This window comes from Sylvia atricapilla, chromosome 27 (assembly GCF_009819655.1).
Source record: "Sylvia atricapilla isolate bSylAtr1 chromosome 27, bSylAtr1.pri, whole genome shotgun sequence".
Lineage (NCBI taxonomy): Eukaryota > Metazoa > Chordata > Aves > Passeriformes > Sylviidae > Sylvia > Sylvia atricapilla.
In genome coordinates this window covers 4,779,679-4,802,518 of record NC_089166.1, presented here as the reverse complement: position 1 = coordinate 4,802,518, position 22,840 = coordinate 4,779,679, and the positions used below count along the sequence as shown (strand labels likewise).

Sequence of the window (22,840 nt, the reverse complement as noted above, 5' to 3'; positions counted from 1 at the left end):
TACTGTATGGTGTGAATGGATTCTCTGGGTTACCTTTCCCAGGGAGGGCTGAAATGTCCTGACCCAGAAGCCTTTAGGTAGCAGACAAAGCAATAGCTGCAGGATGACACAGTGACGCAGAACTTAGGAACACATCATGCTGCCACAAGCCCCGCGGGAAGTACTGCCCAGTCCCTTCCAACGCTTCCCAAATTAGGGTGCTCCTGGTCCATCTCTCCAGGGCTACTGCAGGCTCTCCAAAACCAGCAATGACATTCCCTCAGCTTTTTACCCCTTGTCTTGGGTTACAGTGTAGGATGTAATCAAAAGTATGTGTTCTATCACCATCTTCATAAGCTGTTAAAACCAGGTAGAACAGTGTTCTTTATCTCTTCCATGATACATCCCTGCTAACTCCCTCTGGGGGATATCTCTCTGCTAATGAGCCTTCAAGGCCTTACTGCATGACTCATAAAATTACATCACCCCATTGTGAAATGCTCTGCCCGGGGGAAGAACCAAGCATTCCCACCTGGATATAATCTGAGCTTTGGAACACCACAGGTGGTCCTTACCTACTGAATTGCCAGAGGACAAGAGCTCCATAATGACCACTGGACCTTCAGAGGAAGACTAGACCCTTCTACAGGATCACTGCCTCAACAGAACCACATCTATCACTTCAAGATGTGCAGCCACCATTTAATTGGATGGCTACCACCACCTTGACCAACAGGGTTAAGCCAGATTAAACCAGTGTTTCCTGCATTTATTTTAATGTTATTAAATTGCAGTTCTGACATGGGATCTCCTGTTGGTTTGTTTTCAAACTAGCACACCCTCCCTCCTCTGGTTCAAGATAGCAGTTATTTCATAACCTAGGTGGTTCTAGAGGTGACAATATCAAGCTCCAAATACAAGTGTCTGGCTAACAAAATACAGGGGAACTGCACTTCAGCCAGCAGGACACACACAACACATTTTGATGCTTCATGAACTAAAGTAAGGGAAGAAATACCAGCGAAGGCTTTTTATTCTACAACTAAAGGGCAGGCACTAGTGAGACTTACTAGTGAGTAATAGGAGAGGAAAACTGTAGTTCCCTAATGCTGGCCCAGACTCACACAAGCACCTGAGGTTTTTGCAAGCCTGATTTATATGAATCAAACTACCACTGAAAAGCACAAAACTTATTCTAATACCTGTTGCACCCTCCTTAAAAATAAGAGAAGAAAACAAGCTGAGATAAAAGGTATTTACTGTCAGAGACAGGGAAATGCTTTCGAAAGCCACAGTGTTGGCTTCCTCTAGGAAATTAAACAAGAGTGCAAAAATTAAACATCCTGCAGATTTCAGATCAAACAAAGTGTCTCATCTGCTTGGGTTTAGCACATCACCATTACAGGGCAGCCTGTGACCTGGGAGCTGCAGCCAGTAACAAAAGCAGGTAATTATTTATAAACTCTGGTCCTGTTAGCTGCTTTTGATCTGCTGCACTCTGAAGGTGCCCCAAAACTGGCTTCAGCACCAAACTTTTTAAAACCTGAACCTGCCTGAGAGGAAATGACAGCACCTGAACTATTGCATACTGGTTCCCTGGGAGGATATCCCTGTGGACAGTGAGGGCAGAGCAGCAGTATTTGCTTTCTCCACGTTTTATCTCCACACCTTGAGGCATCCAGGGAAGGCTGGAACAGAAAGACTCACATAGTCTCAGTTCCTGACCTCAGATCAATGTATTTTAACTCATGGATTGGCACACACCTGAATGACTAGGAAATAGCTGCACCAGATAAGCTGGCCAAGGGATTCATACCAGAGCTGTTGCAGAGAGGAGCAGATTTATCCTTCCTATGTATGTTCCCAAGACGAGAGTACACAAAAGACAGATACAGTCAGAGCTCTCCTGTTTCATGTGGAAATCTGGAGTATGAACAAGTTGCTACTCAACTTGCTCACTTGCTGTGAGACACTGTGACTTAGGTTAAAACCATAAACAATTTTTAAAACTCAGACCAGTAGCAGGACATTTACATGGCTCCCTTCTCAAGCCTGTGCTCTTCAACATTCACATTAATAACCTGAATGCAGGACTTGAAGGAATACCAAGTAAGTTTGCTGTCTGCACTAAACTGGGAGGAGCTGTTGAGTCTCTCAGGGGCAGAGAGGGCCTGCAGAGAGACCTTGACAAATCAGAGAAATGGGCAATCACCAATCATGGGAAGTTCAAAAACAGAGAGTGCTGGATTCTGCACGTGGGAAGGGGCAACTCTAGGTGTGTGGATGGACAGGGGAACGAGGCTGGCAAGCAGCTGCAGGAAGGAACTCAGGAGTCCTGGTCCATGGCAAGTTCAACATGAGTCAGCAGTGCCCTGGCAGCCAGGAGGGACATCTGTGTCCTGGAAGCATCAGGTAATGCATTCCTGCTGAGGCAGGGAATTTTCCTCCACGTTGGGGCAGCCTCACCTCAAGTGCTGGGGGCAGTTTTGAGCACCACAATACAAAAAAGACATTAAGCCACTAGAGAAGGGCCATGAGAATGGTGAAGAGCCTTGAGAAGAAGCCGTATGAGGAGCAGCTGAGGGCACTTATTCTGTTCAGCTGGAGGAGACTGGGGTCAGATCTCACTGGGATCTTCAACATCCTCCTGAGGGACAGCAGAGGGGAAGGAACCAATCTTTACTCTCCTGACCAGGGACAGGACTCGAGGAAATGGCTGCAGCTGTGTCCAAGGAGGGTTAGGCTGGATATCAGGAAAAGATTCTTCCCACAAAGAGTGGCTGGGCACTGAGTAGGTTCCTCAGGGAATGGTCATGGCCCCAAGACTTCCAGAACTCAAGGAGGTTTGGACAAAGCTCTCAGGCATGGGGTGGGATTGTTGGTATGTCCTGTGCAGAGCCAGGAGCTGGACTTGATCTTCATGCGTACTTCCCAGTTCAGTATATTCTGTGACTCTATGACATCTAAAATACTGCTTGTTCTACTCTCAGGGCATTTGTCCTTAGCAAAACTCACTTGAAGTGATGCCAGGCATGGAACAAGGCACTGAGGTCCTGAGTGTGCAGAACTGCATCACACACATGTCACCAGAAGGAGATGAAGAAGCTCCAGCCCAAAATCCACATGCCTCATGGCTGAAGGGCAGTGGGTTTGCAGTACTTGCACTGGATCCACACCCGATACATCGTCATCTGTTTCCCACGGTTCACTTGCAATCGCCGATCAACCAGATTCTGGATTTTCTCCAGCCCAGCTGTGGTGAACAGATTATCTAATTCATCTGGAAGCAGAGAGAAGGAGACTGAGGAGACCATAGCTTTTCTTTAACTGATACCTGCTCACACTGAGGGCTAAGCTAAGCTGAAAGATGGTCCAGAGGAAACCCACGGTCTCACCCCTAGCAGGGAAATGATCAAACAAGACTTAGCTACTTTACTGGGGAGTTTAACATCACAGTTTCTCAAGTTTCCCTTCTAGCAAAGAAGAAAAGAATTATCTGGAGTACATCTAGAACTATAGAGACTTAACAAAGAAAACAGTAGCACTTTCAAATATGGGTACTGTTTCTAGTAACCAAATAAGGAGCATCTTCTGGCAAGCTGGGACAGAGCCACTCCTTTCCCCCCTGCCCAGAGGAATTTCAGAGTCTGCAAGGGCAAAGAACAGGATCAGACCTAGACTTTTAAACAGTCGCAGTAAGATCTGTGCTGCCTAGGCTGGAGGAGAATGGGATTCATTAAGGTTAAATTTGGTAAAAAAAAAAATCCTTAAAACCCTCATCCTGTTGAGGCCAAATTAAAGCACTGAGAGCCCTCGAGGCTTCAACAATTCCATTGGCAGGTATTCCTGACTAAGCAAATAAGTCTCACAGCACCCCAGTCATGCTGAGCAGCAGAGATTACTCTCAAAGCATGTGGTTTGTCTAAAGTTTCTGTAGGAAAAGCCTGACAGGTCTCAACTTGTGCTCCTTTATCAGATGCTTTCCATTGTAAGGTGTTTGCCAAACATGCATTAAACATTAATTTTGTTGTGCCAACCAAGACTCATGCAGTGGGGAACAGTTCAGTTGTGCCACTGCTCTAAAACTGACTGTGCACAGAAGCCTGTAGTGGAGGGATTGGAGGTGCAGCTGCTGATAAACTGGGAGAATAACAACTGCAGCAGCAGAACTGGAGAGGCTGCCTCAGCTCCATGCTGAACTGTGGATGCTGACAGCCACAGCAGAGAAGAGAGATTTTTACATTATCAGGCAGCAGCAGAGTTTGTGGGAAAGCAAGCCACATAACTTTCCCATACTGGAACTGTGAGAAGGAATTAAAACAATCTTTGCAGCTGGTGTTTTGAATTAGCTGTTTACTTGCAAGGTGTTTATGAAGAGAGGTTATTTATAATTAGCCAATAATGGTGAGGTGTTGGTTTGAGGACCAATCATGTCTTGCTCTCTCAGAACCATCTATAAAAGGATGTGACATACAATAAACGAGGCTCTAGCCTCCTTAGAAGCGTGTTGTGTGTCGTTATTTAGCTGCCCCTAATACAATAGCGACACTGAACCACACCCTTTTGATTTCCTTAGAGGAGAGCAGGAAAATTAAGAGAATTTCCGCTAAGTGGTATCCATTTCCCCCCATCCAATATACAGCAAATATACAAGGAGAGCTCCTCCAATCCCACTCTTCCCAGGGTAGCAAACACACCTCTTAAAGGACCCTTCCTCTTAAAGGATTTTCCACTAAGGAATTGACCATGCCATGCTTGCACCAAGGAGCTGACAAGCCCAGGCCACTGTTTAATTGAGAGATACTTAACAGTTCACAGTGTTCCAAGAAAGAGGCTGGAAAGATCTAGTGGCCAAACTGGAGAGCACAGGGACAAGAAGCGGTGAGGAGAGTCAGAAGGATGTTTTTCGATAGTCAGAGGCATGTTTCTGGCTTCTTACCTTGTGTGAAGAAGTAGACTCTAGTTCCATCACCTCTCACATAGAAGTTATCAGACAGACATTGACCTAAGGGCAAGACAGATATAAACAGTTACCAGCGATCACTTGAAATCAACAATTGCCATCCAACAGGTGCTTCTCCAGCACATATTGTGCTTTGGGCAATTAATGAGCTGTCTCCAAACAGGGCAGACACAGCTCCAGAGAAGCAGAATCTACTAGTGATGAAGCAAGAGTTCCCAAAGAAAAGGAAATACCTTTCTTAAACCGAAGTTGGGCAAGATCATAACGTCCGTAATCTCGTAACAAGATCATTCCCCCTGGTTTCAGAAGGCGACTCAGTCTGGTCACAATGCACTGCATCCTGAGAGAAGAACAAACCAGGAGTGCTCAGCATTCTGCAAAATCATGCTTGTTTCCTTCCAAAAGGATGGAGTAAAGTTCTACATGTTTCAACTTCATATAAAGGGCTACCCAAAGGGAGCAGCATTCTGAGCTCTTCAGAGCATAGTGGGTTGATTTTATTTTGTCTCTGTTTTTTTGACATTCCCCGATTTTGCTTTTTTTCCTACAAGGATAACATCCTGCCACAGCAGGGATTAACTGCTATCTATTGTAATCTATCACTGATTACAAAAGGATCTCCACTGGTTTCTGTAAAACAAGTAATAAGTGAGCTTGAAGAGAAGTGTTGTGAAGTAAAACTAAAGGGAACAAAAAAAGAGACTAGTGTAGGTTTTAACAACTATCATACTAAGACCACAGCACTTTCCTTATCTTTTTTCTGAACCTTCCTTCTTGCCACCTCCCATGTGAGAAATTCATCTACCCTCTGAGCCTGAAAATCCAGCAGAATACTTTCCAAAGTGAGTGCTCAGTGTGGCTGGGGCTCAGAACAGTGACCCCAGCAACAATCACCTGTAGCCACTTAAAATCACCCTATCGTCTGCCAGAATTGTTTACAATAGCAAATACCTTCAAATTTCATTTTCTGAGGCTTCATGGAAAACAGGACCAGAAACAGAACAAACTTTAAATTTTCCTTGATAGGAGATTATTAAAGAATTCTAGCTGTAGAAGAATTATCTTCTGCAATAAAAAGGAATTATTAAAACTTACTTCTCTGGGAGAATTGCTGAGAGGACAAAGATAAGAATAACAATGTCAAGACTCTCCTCTGGCATTGGGAAAGGACTTTGGTCACTGCACAGGTCATGGACAAATGCAAAGCAGCGAGAGGTATCATATTCTGCATTGTTCTGTATTTGAGGGAAAGAAATTAAGAACATTAGTAGCAAACCCTGATCTCAGTATTAGCTGGACTACATAGATTATTAGTATTATATGGAGTATTTTAACTTTCACATTATCAAGAGGTGTATCCAGAGATCTGTTTTAGCCTCACTGGACTTCTGTGTCAAGTATGTTCCTTGGTCAGGCAAGGAACAGGTGGGAAATGTGAAAAAATATTTACACACAGATTTTACAAAGGGCTTTGGTCTTGTTACAATCAGCACTGAAAAAAACCTGCCAAACTGATATTGCGATTTTAAGATCAGAATTTCCACTAATTCTCACTAAGAAGTTAGAGATTTATACCGATAAATTGGAAACTTTTACATAAGTGAAAGTGTCAGGGCACCTCTCTGCATCATTGAAATCAATATTAATTTCACTCATAAGCAGATATTCCCTATATGCCAAAAATCAAATTTGGTTGCCTTAAGTTACAGTCTTAAATTCAGATTTAGACGTCTTTTACAAGCTGCATATTTTTCTAAAGCTACTGCTACAGATTGCAGAAGCCTCTACAAACAGTGCTTGTGTCACATCCAGAGGAGGAAATGGATGCTGTCTCTGGTGCTATGCACCCCTCTCATCTCAGGAAGTGACTGATTGCATTTGATACTTCATATATTCTCAGTTCTGCCTTGATCTGAAATTGATTAGTTATATTTGTCCTTTGACTAAATCCCAGCATCCTGCTCGACAAACATGATCTCTCTTCAGCTGCCTGTGCAGAAGGAATCAGACCATGTTCCCAGAACTGTGGTGACAGTAACATACACACGAACCAAACCCAGCTTCAGTTCCTGCTAAAAAATAGCCTGAATGTTTTCAAGGTTCAAGTTTGTTTTGAAGTTACTCAGCCAGAAGAACACCGTATTGAGAAAAGTACTGCCAACCACAGGGGAAGAAAATCTGGCTGACTTGTTTGCTGCCAATGTGACACTGAGAATTTTACTTCCCTAATTTCTACAATCTTTGATCGCTCATTTTCCAGATTTCCCAGTGCAAGGGTCAGTGCCAGGGCTGGCTAAAACCAGAAAGTTGCCAGCACAGTCAGAGAGTCACTAGCAGCTGGAACAGATTTGCATTAATGGGCAACTGGCCCCAGAAACTTCCCACATTTTCATAAGTCACCACTGAGATTACCTGGACAAGATCCACAGCTGTTGTAGAAAAATCACAGCAATAAACAAACAGGCCTGGGTCACTGCAATAAATCAAAGAAACTCATCATTTGTATCAAGTAATTAAGGAGTGTTTCAAATGCACAAAGCCCAGAAATCCTAGGCTTTAGTTTCTGTGCAAAATCTGATGGATTCCATTGTTCCTTTATGCCCATTATTCTCATATGGAACTGACTGCTTCCTTTTCTTCCTGGATCTAAAACCAAGGGCTTCTAAGTTCAAAACACAATGACCTGAAGCTGCAGATGGCAAAGATAGCACTTGCATTTGGCTTTTCTCTGAGATTACCTAAAGCAGGAACACATGGAACATTTTTCCAATTCTTTTTCAGAGACTGAAAATGCAGTTTCAGAGACTGAAAATGCCATGCAGGTAAAAGCCTACTGAGAATTACTTCACAGAATCCCAGAATGGTTTAGGCTGATGTCATGGGTTGAAACAGTATCTCTCTGCTAGAACCTAAGGGTTCTATAGAAAGCACAGGGACCTATAGGGTGGCAGGTCTTGGATTTCACATGAAGTTCTGACCATTCCGAAAATGGAAAGTGACTTTTGGTAATATTCATATAAAAAGCTGAAGCTGGGTTGAAGACTTCCTCTTTCTCCCACGTCCGGCGTGCAGGTAACACGTGGGGAGCTGAGGAGATCCTGGCTTAGGCCCTGGCTGCCCCCAGGGTGGCTGGGCTGGCTGAGACTCTGCGAGCCGATGCCCCAGAGGAAGCCGGGCAGGTCGGCCGAGTGCCTCGGGCTGCGGTGGGGATCGGCGCGGGTCTTGGCAGAACCGTGTCCCGGGCCCTCCTGACTGCCTCTTGGCCCGGAGGGAGGATGGGATCTCCTCCATTCTATACTGGGCCTTACAGAGAGCAGCTGCAAGCGGCTGGCACCATCACATCCAGGGGTGGAAGACACTGTATCCATCAGCCTGGCCCCCACCACCACGGCTTTGGAACATTTGCAGCTGCCTGGGCAGAGATCACCTGACCACCGCACGCCTAGGCACGCTTTAACTCTTTCTTGACTCAGACTGAGACTTTAAACCCTAACCCTTCTCGAGGATGAGAGAAAAAAGCAAAGTTGGAGACATGTAAAGGGACAATACAGAAATCTCAAAGTCAGTAAAGGAAAAGTGACTTTTTTTAAAGTGATAGAGATGACGAGTTGCCTTGGTTCTAGGCTGAAAATCTCCTATGGATTTTGGTAACAGGATAATCTTTTAAACCATGGACAACATAAATTGGGGACATGATTTGTTGATTTGAGCAAAGGTATCTGTGATGAACTGAGTGAATATTTTTGTGACCCGCATGAGAGGCTGAACAGAAAGAGATGAGAAGAAGCCCTCTGCCAGTGAAGAATTGAGAAGACTATCTGTTTGCTGAGTTGAAAAAGATCCTTTGTTTCTGAAGAAGCTCGGTTTTAAAAAGTACCACCCCAATTTGTAAAATCCATGGCCCATAGGTAGTCACAGGAAAGGCTACGTGATATGAGGAAGTTCCACAAATGCAGATTCTCTGAGCGGACTGCTTTTGTGTGGAAGTTATCAAACCACAGGGCTTCTCTCTCTCAAAGACTGAATGAAAGACTGTTTTATAAGTGGAACTGACATAGAGTTTTGAGTTTTGCCTCTTACATTGTTTGTAGAAAATGAACAGTTTGTAGTGAGAGGGTTGGTTTTAGAAATTGATTTGTGTTAATTTTTTTTTGTATTTTCTTATTTTTTCCCCCACCTTAGTGTATGTTAATAAAATCTATGTGTTTTTGCTTCTAAGTTGAGCCTGTTTTTGCCTTTTTCTCCCAAAAAATCCTATCTCTCAGTTAGCAAACAAATTTGGCAAATGTAAAACCTCTGCATAAATGGTGCTGTGACTTGGATAAGCAAACCTAAACCTCAACAGGTGAGAGGAACATTAAAGATCATCCAGTCCCACCCCTGCCATGGGCAGGGACACCTTCCACTAGACCAAGGTGCTCCAAGCCTTGTCCAACCTGGCCTTGGACACTTCCAGGAAAGGGGCAGCCATAGCTTTTCTGTGCAACCCATGCCAGGGCCTCTCCACCCTCTCAGGGAACAATTTATTCCCAATATCCCATTTAGCCCTGCCCTCTGGTAGTGGGAAGCCACTTCCTCTTGTCTTGTCACTACTTACTTGTTGGTTTGTAAAATTGGGAAGACTGTATTCCCAGCTCCACAGCCAACCTGCATAAACAGAGAGATGTATACAGTGAAAATAATTCCTTCAGTACATCATGCAGATCATTTTCAATCATCTGTCTACAGCCATGGAATGAAGAACAACTCATGAGTAAAGCTGAGCATGGCAGTGATTCTTAAGTGTCCCTGCAAGATCCGAGCATGTTAAGGTCTGAGGAACAAGATTACATGTGTGGGAAAACACTAAGCAAGTTCTTGTTGAAATCTTAATAACAAGCTATATATTGTTACTCTTTTGAAAGCTGTTTTTGCTGGAAACCCAAGCGTAACAACCAGTATGAGTCACTGAAGCACTGGCAAAGGCCATGGATGAATTACTTTCACTTCCACAGAAAATCAGAGCAACAGAGAAGTTCAGTTTGCTTTACTCTAATTACTCCTTCTGCTTATTCCCATTTGAAGAGATGATGGCTCACACAACTGGGTTTGGGGAATTTGCCTCTGAATATTTAAAAAATAAGTAAAATTGAAACAGACTGAGCAGAAAACACAACAGAGGACTTCCAGTGACAGATGTTAGTTAAACTGCTCAGGTGAGATAGGAAAGGCACATTGAGATTACCAAAATCTGAGGAAATCTTGAACTGTCAGATTAAATTCAAAATCAGAAAGACAATTCATACTAACTCTCCCTGGAAGGGCAGGACTTTCATATAATACTAAGTATTAAACAAATCCAGTAATATCTACAGGGCAACTAGAGTTGGCAGAGCAAAAGGTCACAACCAGCTGTCTGCCATCCAGTACTTATAACTGCCACAAACTTTTCTGGGGCAAAGCCTGTATCAGTCTGGGATTTCCTGTTATCACAATGCCCTTAAGGAACAAACCAAAGAGCATCTTTACATTTTTGGCTTCATTGCTTTGTTTCACACCTCCCAAGGCAAACAGGAGTCAGCACAAATATGCAAAAGATAAATGACAAGGGAAAGCTTTATACAGAGTAGAAGAATCAACTTCTTCAAAAGATGACTTTCAAATGCTTGTTTGAACATCTGATAGCAATAGTTAGGCTTTTAAACTTGGAAACTTCTTATGGTCCTTGTGCTCTGTGAATTCAGCGTCTGAACCAAAGGAATACCAACAGGTAAGTTCTAAACTATCCTCTGATTTTTGCATTTTACTGACTGAAGGCAATCATCTGTTCCTTTGCTGTTTGGCAGTGATACACATTTTTATGTCCCAGTCACACTGACACAAGGCAGGCTTTGATGTGTTACTGTGATTTACACCTCTTACCTCTAATATACGGTAAGATGCAGCTGATCCTGGGTAATCCCCATCACTCTGACCCAGTTCACTGTCTTTCTGCGCAGCCAACTCCTCTGTGTGGCCTGCAGGTGGGCTTTTTATCAGGTTTAACTGACTCTGTGTTCTGGTTTCCAATGAGCAATGGCCATTTTCACAGCTTCCCAGCCCTTTATTCTTGGATTCTTCTGTGTTACTAAATCTATGCACAGAGTCTTCATTTTGGCTTGAGTTCCTGTTAGATGCTAGCTCAGGAAATTCAGTGAACAGCCAGTGCCTGTCCTTGAAGAAGCCATTTTCATGGATTTTATAGAAGTCATCCCAGTATTTCTTAGCATTCACCTCATATTCCTCTGTGAACACAAGCAAAAACATCACCAGGCATCAAATCAGAATGTCTAAGGGTGTAATCAGTTCAGAGAATGAGGGATCACTGCAGATATCTACGCAGCAACCTGCTGTAATAATAAGTGAGATTATTGACTGAAAATCACCTTTTGAATTTGAAATCCCACATAAACACTCAGCCTATGTCCTCATAGTCACTTTGTTAGGACTTAAAAAGGGAAAAGAGAGAAGAGGAGACTCTATCTCCTGATAGGGTTCAAAGGAAGCTGGTAACAGAAAAAGTCTTTTTGAAGGAGACTGGAATGAAGAAATCAGGGGTTTACTTCCATCTCTAAGACTAACTTTTTCATTTCATTGGAACAACTAATTTGGAGCCTGGTGACATTAAGTGTGAAGCACAACTCCTGAGGAATTTTTTGACAGCTGCTTGGAGCTGAAAGCTCCTATCCAATGCACACTGCTCGTATTTTCAGGTGGAGAAACATGAAAATTAGTCAACAGTCCAGGCCTGGCAGAAAGCTCAGTCAGAATTTATACAATCTTCCAGGTAAACATGACAGCATGCTTTCTACATTTTGCTGCAGTCCAGTCCAGATAACTTTGCTTTCCATAGTTCTTTGCATGTCGGAGCATCACACATTTACTAACTAAGACAAAAAGAGGGGAGTCAACAGTGACCACTGCATTAAAGTACCAGTGGAGAGCTAAGGCGGACAGGCTCAAGATGAACAGAATTAATTTAAGCTGCAGCACTTTCACATCAAATGGGTCATTCCAGGAGGGAGATGAGTATTACAGGGAGCTGGAATAGCTCTTATAAAGCCAAGCTCAAGTGAAATTTGAGTCAACTGCAAACTTATTTCCACACACTTTCACAGATTTCAGATCAAGTACAGTCTAGTGAAACGATTTCTTCCATGGGAAGCTACAATCCAAGTGACTTTCTACGACTTCATCAATGTGATGAAGTTCTCTGTCCTGGGAATTAACACCTAATTATAGCATCCTATGCTTGGAATCACCTAGACACATTAATATCCATGGCTAGAAATCCCAATTGCAATAAAAAGTAATTTTTCAACCACTTTTGCATGGCAACAAGTGCATCACTGAATAAAAATGATTGGAGGGCATTATTAGCTGAACTGCTGTTTATTTTTTAGTCTTCCTGAAGAATATAAAATTGTTTCAAAGTGAGACAGTAAAGTGAACCCAGAACACCTGGAAAAATATGTAGCATCAGCCAAATATAGAAAAAAATGGCTTTAACAAAGAAGCACTAATCAGTCATACATCTATTTTTAGCAGGATCTATCCCTGAAGCACAAAGAACTATATATAAAAACAATCTATTTACCTCAACTACAAGGATTTTCTCCTTGTAAGAAGCCTGGTTCTTAAACCCCAAGCTGAAGGAAACTTTTATGTCTGATATTAGACACAAGCAGTAAGTTTGTAACATGATCTCACAGTAGGTCACAGTGAGCAGGGCCAGATCAGTTCACTGTTTGCATGGAAGAAGTCAGTGACTGCTAATGCTGGAAGAAGTGCTATTGATCCAAACCCTGGCACGCTCTGTCCTGAACTGTCTTTTTCCCATGTTGTAGAAATACGCAAGGCTTCTGGAACTGAAACGCTCCTCCACCTAACAAAAATACAAATCCTGATTCCTGCCCATCTCCAACAATTCCATGACAGCCCAACTTCAGTGGAATACTTACCTGAGATGCTGGGACAAAATTCCGGCTCAGTCATTTTGGATTGCCCACATTTTTGCCACATTACACTGGTGAACAACACATTGTGCTCTTCTTTTGTTACATTAGTGCAAAATTCTGTTGGATGCCATTGAAGAGCTGTTATACTGCAAACCACATGTGGGAAGCTTTATTTAAATCTCATTTACCTTGGAGCCTGGTGTTTTCAAAGGCCTGAATAAAGGACCAGTAACAATATAAATACAAAAATACAAGGGCCAGCAGACAAAGATTATACCAGAAACACATTTAAGTGAAAATACAACCATATTAATTTTTCAATAAGACTTCCAGCCAAAAAAGTTCACATCATACTTGTTTTAAGGCCCTTTTTGGGGTATTAGTTCACAGTGTCATCAGTGTGCAGGCCAGATTCCTCCAGAAACTTTCCTGATAAGAACTCCTGCCTTTCTGCTCACGTTTGAAAGCACACCCCAAAGCCAAGTCCAGATGTACACCATCACTTTGCAAAAGAAAAGCAAACAAAAGCAACTGTTCACAAAACCCAGAAGAGAATCAGGGACCTTCTGAATTGCAAGAGGGGTAATTATGGACCCTCAAAAGGAAACCAAGAAACTTGGACTTCTTTCTCTTTCTTTTCCCAGCCAGAAGACACATCTTCCACATACCCACAGAGCTTCCCTCCTTCTTCAGAACAAATCCTGACATCCCCAAGAAGTCCACAGAATAATACAGCCATAATGACCAATACTCTGCCTTTGTTTTTCTCTTCGGACATCCTGATTCTCAAACTACCAGACCCTTCAGGCACGTTTTCCTGGGCTGCTTTCCCTACTTTCCAGCCATCCCATTGTCTCCACATGCTTCCCAGTGAATAGCAACCATCAACAGTTGACTGGCCTCCATTGTTCAGTCTGGGAAATACATCATGGAGTTCTGACAAACTGCTCCAACAGCAAATTGCTCCACGATTTCCTAGTTGCATATAGATTCTCAAAGCATGACAGACAGCACCCTTTAATGCTAACCAGATTTTAAAATTAACTCAACACAATGGGCATCACAATGGAAAACTGCTGGATACTTCAAGGGGTCCAAGAAATTAGGAGGTTTACTCTTTGGTGTAATTAAATTTGCTATTGTGAATACAACTGGAAGTGTTCTCAGTAGTTCCAGTAGTGCTCAGTATCATCTTACGGGTGACACACTTGATTTAATTTGAACAAAAGGAGCAGATCCATCCTACAGCTTGGCAGGGTATAATAAAACCATGATCAGACAGGTTTTTTATCACACCAAAGAACTATTTCACCATCATTTGAGGGATTGAATGATCTCTACCAGGTGTGGAGGAAATGCAATATTAACCATCTCAGAATGACTCCAACCATGACTTATCTGCAGAGGTGAGCACGTTGAGCTTGATTCAGAGACAGGTAAGCTCTAAATTTTTGATTGATAGGTATCCTTTAAATCAAAATTTTGGAATCCCTTTGCTATCTATCTGAGGATAAACAAACAAAATAATTTTTCTTTCTCTGATGAAATTGTTCTCATGAACTTTGTTCAGTCTGTAGATATGGACACTATGTTATCAGACCCTTTGTCCTGGGTTGTAGTTCAGGATGTATTCTATCACCATCTTCAGTTAATGGCCCATCAATGGCTTGTGCATGACTCATAGATAACTCCCTCCGGGTGTGATCTCTCTTTAATGGGCCATCAAGGACCTCTATATGACCCATCATCCCATTGTGAGATGTTCCGCCCATGGGGAGGAGCCAAGCACTCTCACCTGGATATAAGCTGGGATTTGTGACAGTATAAGGGATTCTCAGAGGACTGGAGCTACCAGACCTTTCTACGGGATCACTGCTTCAGGAAGACCACCTTGCCTGGATTGCTTCCATCACCCTGATTAGGTTGTATTCTGGTTTTTTGTATTATCGCAATTTTTTTTTCTTTTCTTCTCATTAAATTGTATTTCTGACTTGGAGCCTCTCACTCGGTTTGTTTTCAAACCACAACACCCTTTAAAGAGAAAATCACTCTACAGGAAGCCAGCAAAAAGAGACTGGCTACTAGCAGTTAAGCTTTAAAGAGCAGAAATAAGCACAGGCAACAACTCTATGCTCAAAGAGGTTTGTTGACAGCAAAACTAACACGTATTTAACATACGCAGCATGACAAAGAAGCTTAACCCAATCTGACTCCTCCTGGTTGGGAGGATTCACCTCTAGTGAAGGGGAAGAGTCACAGAGAGGTAAATTAAGAACAGAAAGGTCCCTCCTCCTCAATTTCCCATTATCAAACATGTGTTAATGCCTTCTGAGTGACTTGGAGAGGGGGAAGGGAGGAATTGATGATGTTCTGACCCAAGAGATATCCTTGGCCAGACTATTCCATTCCTGGCTCAAAGCCAAGACTTGCATGAGGAGACTCTCTGAAAGTACCTTGTTTATCTTGTGGCAATAGTTGTGAGCTGTTCTCTTGAACTTTACTCCTGGCATTGGCTTCCTGCTCTTCTGACCATTCCACATTATCCCTGTTGTGAAAAATAAGATGAACTAGAGCTAAGCATGGTAGCACAAAGACACAGGGAAAAGTCTGGACAGCCCTCCAAATGGACAGGGGTGCAGGTGTGGTCCCCAATTCCAGCCCAGCACCAGCACAACAGCACAGTCAGCACACGCGTGTCCTAGTCCTGAAAGAACTCATGGAACTGCAAACAGAAGGGATCCTGTATCTGTCCCATTTTGAATGCTCAGTCAAATTTAAAGGGAATAGATCCTTGCTAAAACCATGAGGGCACTCAGCACAAAACTACTCTTTCTCAAGTTAAAACAAAAAAAGCAGTTGGGTTATTTGGAAGGTATCTGTTAAATAAAATCAAATTATGAGAAAAATATGCAGGAAGCTTTAAAGCATAGCGAATTATTAATAACTTCAATGCACATACATAGCCATGCAGTAATTAGTTATTTGCTTGGCCTTTTTTCATTAAAACAAGTGAATGAAAGGCAGAATACAAGGCCCAAGAAGCAGCTCTTGCCTCAGAAGGAATTAATCTTTTGATTTAAACTCATAAAGGCTTAAGTGGTAAGTCTGTGAAAGAACAGATAACTAAGAATTTCCACAGGAAAACTAAGGATATGCTTTTGTAACTTTGTATAGAATATGCTTTTGTACCTTTTGTATAGAATGGTCCCAGGAAGAATAACAGACTGACACATACAAATATCACTTAATTACAAATTAAACACACCTGATTCCTAACAAAGTATAGCAGCCAGAGACAAAAAGTGGACCCATTTACTCCAAAAACGCAAAACACCTTCAGATCCCAACAAAATAGAGAATTTGGATGTTTAACTGACTTAAAACAATTTCTGTATCCAAATAAAGAGCTCTTGTTCCAAGCATACACCTAGCACAACCTCCCTGAAGAAATGACAGGCTATGGATTTCTGAGAGTAGGTTATTTACCTTTATTAACCACCGCAGTAAAACAATTGCTACAACCACAGAAGCCTGAGAAAGCTACTGCTTCAGGAAGGGTTGAAAATGGCTCGGAACTCCCTGTCGATCAGTCCTGAAGCCTCAGGACACCCTGGGGATCAATCCCAAAGGATAAGGAGCTCCCAAAGGATTAGTTCCCAAGACTCAGAATCCCGCAGGGAGCAGTCCCAAGTGCTCAGGACCGCCTGGGGCTCATATCCAAGGATTCAGGACCCTCTGGGACCAGCACTCCCGAGCACCGCATAGGGCAGTGCCTTGCCCGGGGATGCTGGTCCCCGCCCGCCCTACACCCACGGCTCCTTCAGCCCGCTCCGCGCCCTGATGGTGTCTCTTGAGGTGAGCCCGGAAATGAGGGCGGTCACCTCGGTCAAAGCCCCGTGAGGCAGGGCTGACAGGTTGGGGCTGGCTCATTACACAGCGTTTGGCCACAGATACGGCAAACTGGAGAGACGACAGCGAACCCGCCCCGGCCACCCCCACCCCACTGCCGGGCGCGGGGCGGCACCACAGGGCAGCAGCACCTCCGGACGGCTGATGGGGGTCTGGAGCGGGCAATGGCGGCAGCCCTCACCCACCAGGCATTGTGCTGGAAAAGTCGGGCGGGGTCGGTGAGAAGACGCCTCCCGAAAGGCCGCCGCTCTCGCGCCTCACTGGGCGCCGCCATGACGGGCCGGCCAGCGCCGGAAGCGGAAGTGCCGCCTCGTCGTCTGACCCGAAGGAGGACTGCGGGCGGCGATCACGTGGGATGGGTGGTCAAGTGGGGCGGTGCCGCGGGAAAATACCGGGAAAGGTTTCCGAAAATGCCTTTTCCGGCATTTATCTCGCGTTTCAGGGAGTTCCGGCGTGGGGCAGGCTGGAAGGGACCACAGGGGTCCGTCTGGTTCAGCCTTTCTGCTCCAGTCTGGTAATTTCAGAGTACACAGAATCGCAGAATGCTTTGGGTAGGAAGGGACCTTAAAGCCCATCCTGTTCCACTGCCTGCCATGAGCAGGGACACCTTCCATTAGCCCGGGTGTCTCCAAGCCTCGTACAGCCTGGCCTCGGACATTTCCAGGGATCCAGAGGCAGCTACAGCTGCTTTGGGCAACCTGTGCCAGGGCCTCCTCAGCCTCATGGGAATTTCTTCCCGATATCCCATTTAACCCTGCTCTTTGAAATTGAATCCATTTTCACTTGTCCTCTTACAACAAGGTGTAACGGGTTCAAATTCAAAAGATTTGAATGGATCGTTGAAGACTGCCTCCAGAGAATTCTGGAATATGTCCAGCAATGAAAGCTCGACAATCTGTTCCAGTGCTTGGTCACTGCACATTGAAGTTCTTCCTCATGTTCAGATCAGATCAACTGGGCATCAGTTTGTGCCTGTTGCCTACTGCTCAGCACCACCGAGCAGAGTCCGGCTCCATCTTCTCAGCTCCCCTTTAGACATTAATTTATTTGGCCTGGGAAGAGAGAGGTAAGATGAAGGAGGAAAGAGGAAATTGAGGAGGCCACCAAGATGATCCAAAGGATAGAGCACCTCTTGTACAAGGAAAGGCTGAGAGAATTTGGATTGTTCAGCCTGGAGATGAAAAGCTCTGAGGTGACCTAATTCTGGCCCTTTCCAGTACCTGACGGAACCTAAGGGAGAGAGACTATTTACAAGAGCCTGGAATGACAGGGCAAGGGGGAATGGCTTCACACTGACAGGGGTCAGGGTTAGATTGATATTGTAAGAAATTGTTCCTTGTGAGGGTGGAGAGGCCCTGGCACGGGGTGCACAGAGAAGCTGTGGGTGCCCTTGGATCCCTGGCAGTGTCCAAGGGCAGGCTGGATGGGGCTTGGAGCAGCTTGGGAGAGTGAAGGTGCCCCTGCGTGGGTGGGGACTGGATAATCTTTAATGTCCCTTACAAACCATTCTGGGATTCTACAATTTTGTTCACAGTGTGCAAAGGGAGGCACAGGGTGATCCACGTCTTTCCAAATTTTGTGGAGCTTCTTTCTGCAACACTTGAGGGAGCATGCATGCATGCAACCATCCATCCATCCCTCCATCTACAGTGGCTGGTGCGGTCCCTGAGCTCTTGCGGGTGGCAACCAGAGGACGAAAGAGGGCGACATTGGTTTGTGAAACAACCCAGCGCTACTCAGCACCAGCTGCTGCACCCACAGCTTTGGAGGGACCTGCTACCTGTGGGGTCTAAACTGCACAGGGGTGTGACTTTCAGCAGTGCCTTTGCAAAGCAGAAGGCAGCCATGCAGATGCTTCTGGATGTGCAACTAAATATAAAGCTTTTCTGGAAATCTCATCTTGGGGCACCTGTGTTTTGTGTATGTTGTTATATAGGGCACAAATACCCAAGTAGAGAGGAGCACATCCCTCTCTATCCCACAGAGGCAACTCACCTGATAGTCTGAAACAATTCTCCAGGGGCAGATTGCCAACTCCACCCGTTCCCCAAATACTCTGAGGTAGAGGATTCCTCTGGTAATTGAAACTGCCCAAGTAATTTTTCCTATGGGTTGAAGAGGACGAGAGTGGTCAGAGCTTTCACTGAGCTCAAAGGGAATAGAGATCCCAGCAGCCTTGAGAAGATCTGGACAAGTTATACCATGGGGACCCATCCCCATTTTTCACAGTGCTGGTTAGGTATCTGGCAGGAAGGACAATTCCCTGCAGTTTATCATCAACCAGAAAAGGTAAAATTGACTCTTTCTCTGTCCTGTCTGGTAAGAGAAGAGCTTGGCTCTTTTCTTGTAGCCAGGAACATCTGAAAAAAATTGGAAAAAAGGGAAAAAGTGAGACTCTGGACTAAATCCATGGGCAGAAATCCTCATCATAGCATGATGACTCTGTGGCATGTGGAGATACAAAAATAAGGTATTAGACTCGGCTGAGACAGGGAAGGATGATTTTACTGCTGCAGGAGCAATCAGTCCCTCACCACCAGAGACTTGCTTCCATGTTTTTCCCTTGTGGGTGGGAACCGCTGCAGTATTTTAAGGGAATCAGTTGCCTCATGTTAACATCGCGTTCTTGTCATCTGACAAACACGAGTACAGGCATGCAGGAGGCTTTTAACTAATCTGTTGGTCTCCAAAGATTTCTAGGTTTCCTCCAAGGAAAAAGACCTTAGATACATAGCCTTATCTTATTCTGTCCTAAGGCTTCCAGCTTTCCTTGTTGGCCAGGTGAACCCTGCTGGCTGTGGAGCCCAGGATGGAGCTGAGGTCCTGGTTAGTGTCACTTTTGTGCCCTAGGGAAGCACCCAGGCAATGTTTGAGAGAAGCAGGAAGTGTTGCCAGCAGCCAGGACAAGCCCTCCAGGGAGATTTCAGGCTTTGGGAGTGATGGCAAAAGGGCAGCTGGAGAGACTCCTTCCACAGAATCCAGACTTCACACCTCCCATGGCTCTGGGGTCAAGTGAATGTCCTCTGTGACCAGGTCAATGTCCAGTGGTTGTGCCCTCTGTAACAAGAAAGTGTTGGGAAACTCCCCTGCCTGCTGGCAGTTAGCACAGAGAAACTTGCAAAAAGAGGTTGCTAATAATAATAATAGCAACTCCTTTGCCTTTCACCCACTTTTTCCATCTCAGGATCTGAAGAAATGTAGCCATAATAATGCAATGAAACTCCGTCTCTCCCAGCAGGGTTGGATGCTGAGGCCAAGGAAAATTAAATTACCTTTCCATGGCCACTCATCATCCATCCCCTCCTTCAATACTCCACCAAGCGTACAGACACAGCCCCTTCTCCTGTGCGCTGCTGAGGAGTGGCATGGCTGAGACACACCAAATTCACACTGTGCCTCTCTGCCATGTAATGTGAAGCAAAGATTCAAGCCAAGATTAAGGGGAGTGCAGAAATAGAGAGAATTTAAGCTATGCTGAGTGCATGGTGTGTCCTGTTCCAGACTGATCCAAAGAGAGTTGCAGAGACCCAGCAGCCTCCCTGTGCTCTTGTCACTGGGCTGCTTAAGGACAGGCAAGGTACAAGCAGAGAGCAAGGAAGGGAAGGCCAGTCCCCTCCTGTGGTGTGTCCTGAGCTTCCTGGAGCTCCTTGCTGGTTAAGGGGATAGCTGGACACTGTGGATATCAACCATGTCCCCAGGGCTATGGGGGAAGGTGGAGTTAGTCAGTGGGGAGATATCATAGGGTCATGGAATGGTTGGGGTTGGAAGGGATCTTAAAGACCATCTCATTCCACCCCCTGCCATGGGCAGGGACATCTTCCACTAGACCAGGTTTCTCCAAGCCCTGCCCAACCTGGCCTTGAACCCTTCCGGGGATGGGGCAGCCACAGCTTGTGTGGGCACCCTGTGCCAGGGCCACCCCACCCTCACAGGGAACAATTTCTTCCCAATATCCCATTTAACCCTGCCCTCTGACAGTGGGAAGCCACTTCCCCTTGTCCTGTGACTCCAGGGCCTTGTAAAAGCGTCTCTCTCCATCTTTCCTGTTAGCTCCTTCAGATACTGCAAAGCCACTCTGAAGCTTTGTTCCTCCAGGCTGAACGATCCCAATTCTCTCAGCAAATATGTTTGAGGAAGGGGAGCCCAAAATACAACAACCTAAATTATTCTTTGATTTTGTGCTGAGGGAAATGCAGCATTTTCTTTTTTGTTTTTAATTCCAGCTATTTTTCTCTTCTTGTCCAAATCTTAGGTTTTCTGCACAGCGGATGCTCCAGATCCTGAACTATCCCAAAGTGCCGATGTACTCACCATCCACTGCTAGGTTCTTCAGCACCTCCTGGAGATTCTGTTCTGGAAAGTGGATTTCCACTGAGAGTGTTGGGACTTCAGCACTCTAACATTGACCTGCTTCCCTAGCTTGAATGAGGAGATGTGTTTCATTACAGAATATTCCCTAGAGACCTAAGTTGTGAATCATTCTGGGTTGTGAGTCAGAAAAAATACATTTTGTCATCTTCTGGCTGCATTAGAAGTGCTTTGCCTATTTTCGGGGTTCATTAACAGAAAACAGTTTACAACAGAAGCTGATGGGGTCCAAGGAAAGAGATCATTTCAGCACTCCACGAATTAAAGTAGCAGTAAAAAGAATCCCAGTCTTAAGTGTTGCTGTAGGAGCTGCATAAATGGGATGGGTTTCAGAGTGTCCCCACTCCCTGGAAACCTGTGTGGGGCAAATGTCCCTGTCCAATGTGGGAGATGATCACTCAGCAGTCCAGAAGGTGGAAAGTTTGGGCCGAGCACATACAGACACCACCGTCTAGTGGTGCCGGGCTCCAACCGCCTCCATGCAGCCCGGAACTGGCATATTCCATAGTGTTGAAGCCACTACCACTCCCAAATGGCTTCTCCCGGGGAGCTGAGAGCAACCACGAAGTCCATGCCCTGCCCCAGGACGGACCTCCAGCTGCTCGCTCTCCTCTACTCTGGCAGGCACAGCGACACTGCCTTGATTTTCTGGGGGGGCGGGGGGGGGAAGCCACTCCAGACTCCCAACACCTGCTCCTTGTAGTCATGGGCGTGATCCTGCAAATACCCATGCCCCCTGGCATCATGGGGCAGTCAACTGGTATAAACTGGGGTCTTGCCTCATCCCACAACTCCATGGGAAATGGAAGTCTCCTGCCTGAATGGCATATATGGAATTGTTGGGGGTTCTCCAGTGGAAGCAGCCCCAGATAGCCTGGGAGACTCATCCTGCTTCTTCATGTTGCAACAAGGCTCTGCCTTTGCCACTGCCTTTTCCTCAGCCCACTGGCAGACAAAATGCTCCTGTGGTCAAACCCAGCTGGGCCCACGTGAACCCAAGCCCAGATCCCACCTGGGTGCTGAAATCACCCACTGAGCCCCTGCCTGGCACAGCTGGGGACACTGAACACAGCCCAAGGTGCCTGAATGCATCTCGCATAGGTGCATTCAGTGTGGGTTGGGAGCATCCAGTACCCCGGAGTGTATTTGGGGTGTTGGAGACCCAAGCAAACAGGATGTGGTGTGCTGAGGTTCACTCCACCTGCAAAGGGAGTGAGGTGCTACCAGTACCATAGTCTGCGATGGGCTTTGGCCCACCCTATGCCCCCCAACTTGTTATTGACTCTGAGGAGGGAACCAGTAACAGAGCAGAGACTCCAGTCGGGGGCCCACAGCCCTGCTTGCCCTGGTTCTGCCATCCCTCAACCCATCTCATCTCAAACCAGCTCCCCTAGTTGTGCTGGGGTGTCAGGGGCTGCCCTCAGGACAGAAACCTGTCAGGGGCTGGGGAGGACACTGATAGTAGTCTGAGTGTTTTTTGGTTTGGTTTTGTTTTGTTGTTGTTGTTGTTGGTTTGTGGTTTTTTTGGGTTTTTTTGGTTTGGGTTTTTTTTTTTTTATATATAATAATTATTTTTATTTTTGTGATGTAAATCCCTGACACTCTGGTGCTGTCCATCCCTGGCCCCCCTCCAGGGCTCAGCCCT

At 45.2% G+C, this 22,840-nt stretch overlaps 2 protein-coding genes across 6 annotated transcripts in view; both read right to left on the bottom strand.

Moving 5' to 3' along the window:
* Positions 1-3,129, bottom strand: part of TLK2 (tousled like kinase 2) — a 56,623-nt gene extending 53,494 nt beyond the window's left edge. For all 4 annotated transcript variants that reach the window (XM_066336826.1, XM_066336833.1, XM_066336830.1 and 1 more), the window contains exon 1: positions 2,995-3,129. In XM_066336826.1, coding sequence (XP_066192923.1) covers positions 2,995-3,061 — 67 coding nt within the window. In that variant the 5' untranslated portion in view covers positions 3,062-3,129. The remainder of the gene's footprint in view (positions 1-2,994) is intronic.
* LOC136372285 (tRNA N(3)-methylcytidine methyltransferase METTL2-like) lies at positions 1,221-21,843 on the bottom strand. Of its 2 annotated transcripts, XM_066336836.1 has the most exons (11): positions 21,139-21,843; positions 18,823-19,187; positions 17,013-17,879; positions 15,372-15,463; positions 10,844-11,205; positions 9,540-9,589; positions 7,355-7,415; positions 6,038-6,177; positions 5,176-5,282; positions 4,919-4,984; positions 1,221-3,259 (listed from the first exon to the last, which is right to left on the bottom strand). In XM_066336836.1, exons 3-11 carry the CDS (start codon positions 17,099-17,101, stop codon positions 3,108-3,110), a joined length of 1,119 nt encoding a protein of 372 aa, XP_066192933.1. In that variant the 5' UTR covers positions 17,102-17,879; positions 18,823-19,187; positions 21,139-21,843; the 3' UTR covers positions 1,221-3,107. The 2 variants fall into 2 exon arrangements, with proteins under 2 accessions (XP_066192933.1, XP_066192934.1); XM_066336837.1 differs by lacking the exons at positions 17,013-17,879; positions 18,823-19,187; positions 21,139-21,843 and adding an exon at positions 12,922-13,131.
* Positions 21,844-22,840: the final 997 nt, after the last annotated feature.

Bases quoted from the DNA above. Each gene is read 5' to 3' on its own strand.
- LOC136372285 (XM_066336836.1), bottom strand. From the start codon at position 17,101: ATGGCGGCGCCCAGTGAGGCGCGAGAGCGGCGGCCTTTCGGGAGGCGT. The intron at 11,206-15,371 runs GTACTTTCAGAG...TTGTGTTCACAG, and splicing joins ATTGCCACAAGATAAACAAG to AGGAATATGAGGTGAATGCT. The intron at 9,590-10,843 runs GTAAGAGGTGTA...CTGTTTATGCAG, and splicing joins CATCTTACCGTATATTAGAG to GTTGGCTGTGGAGCTGGGAA.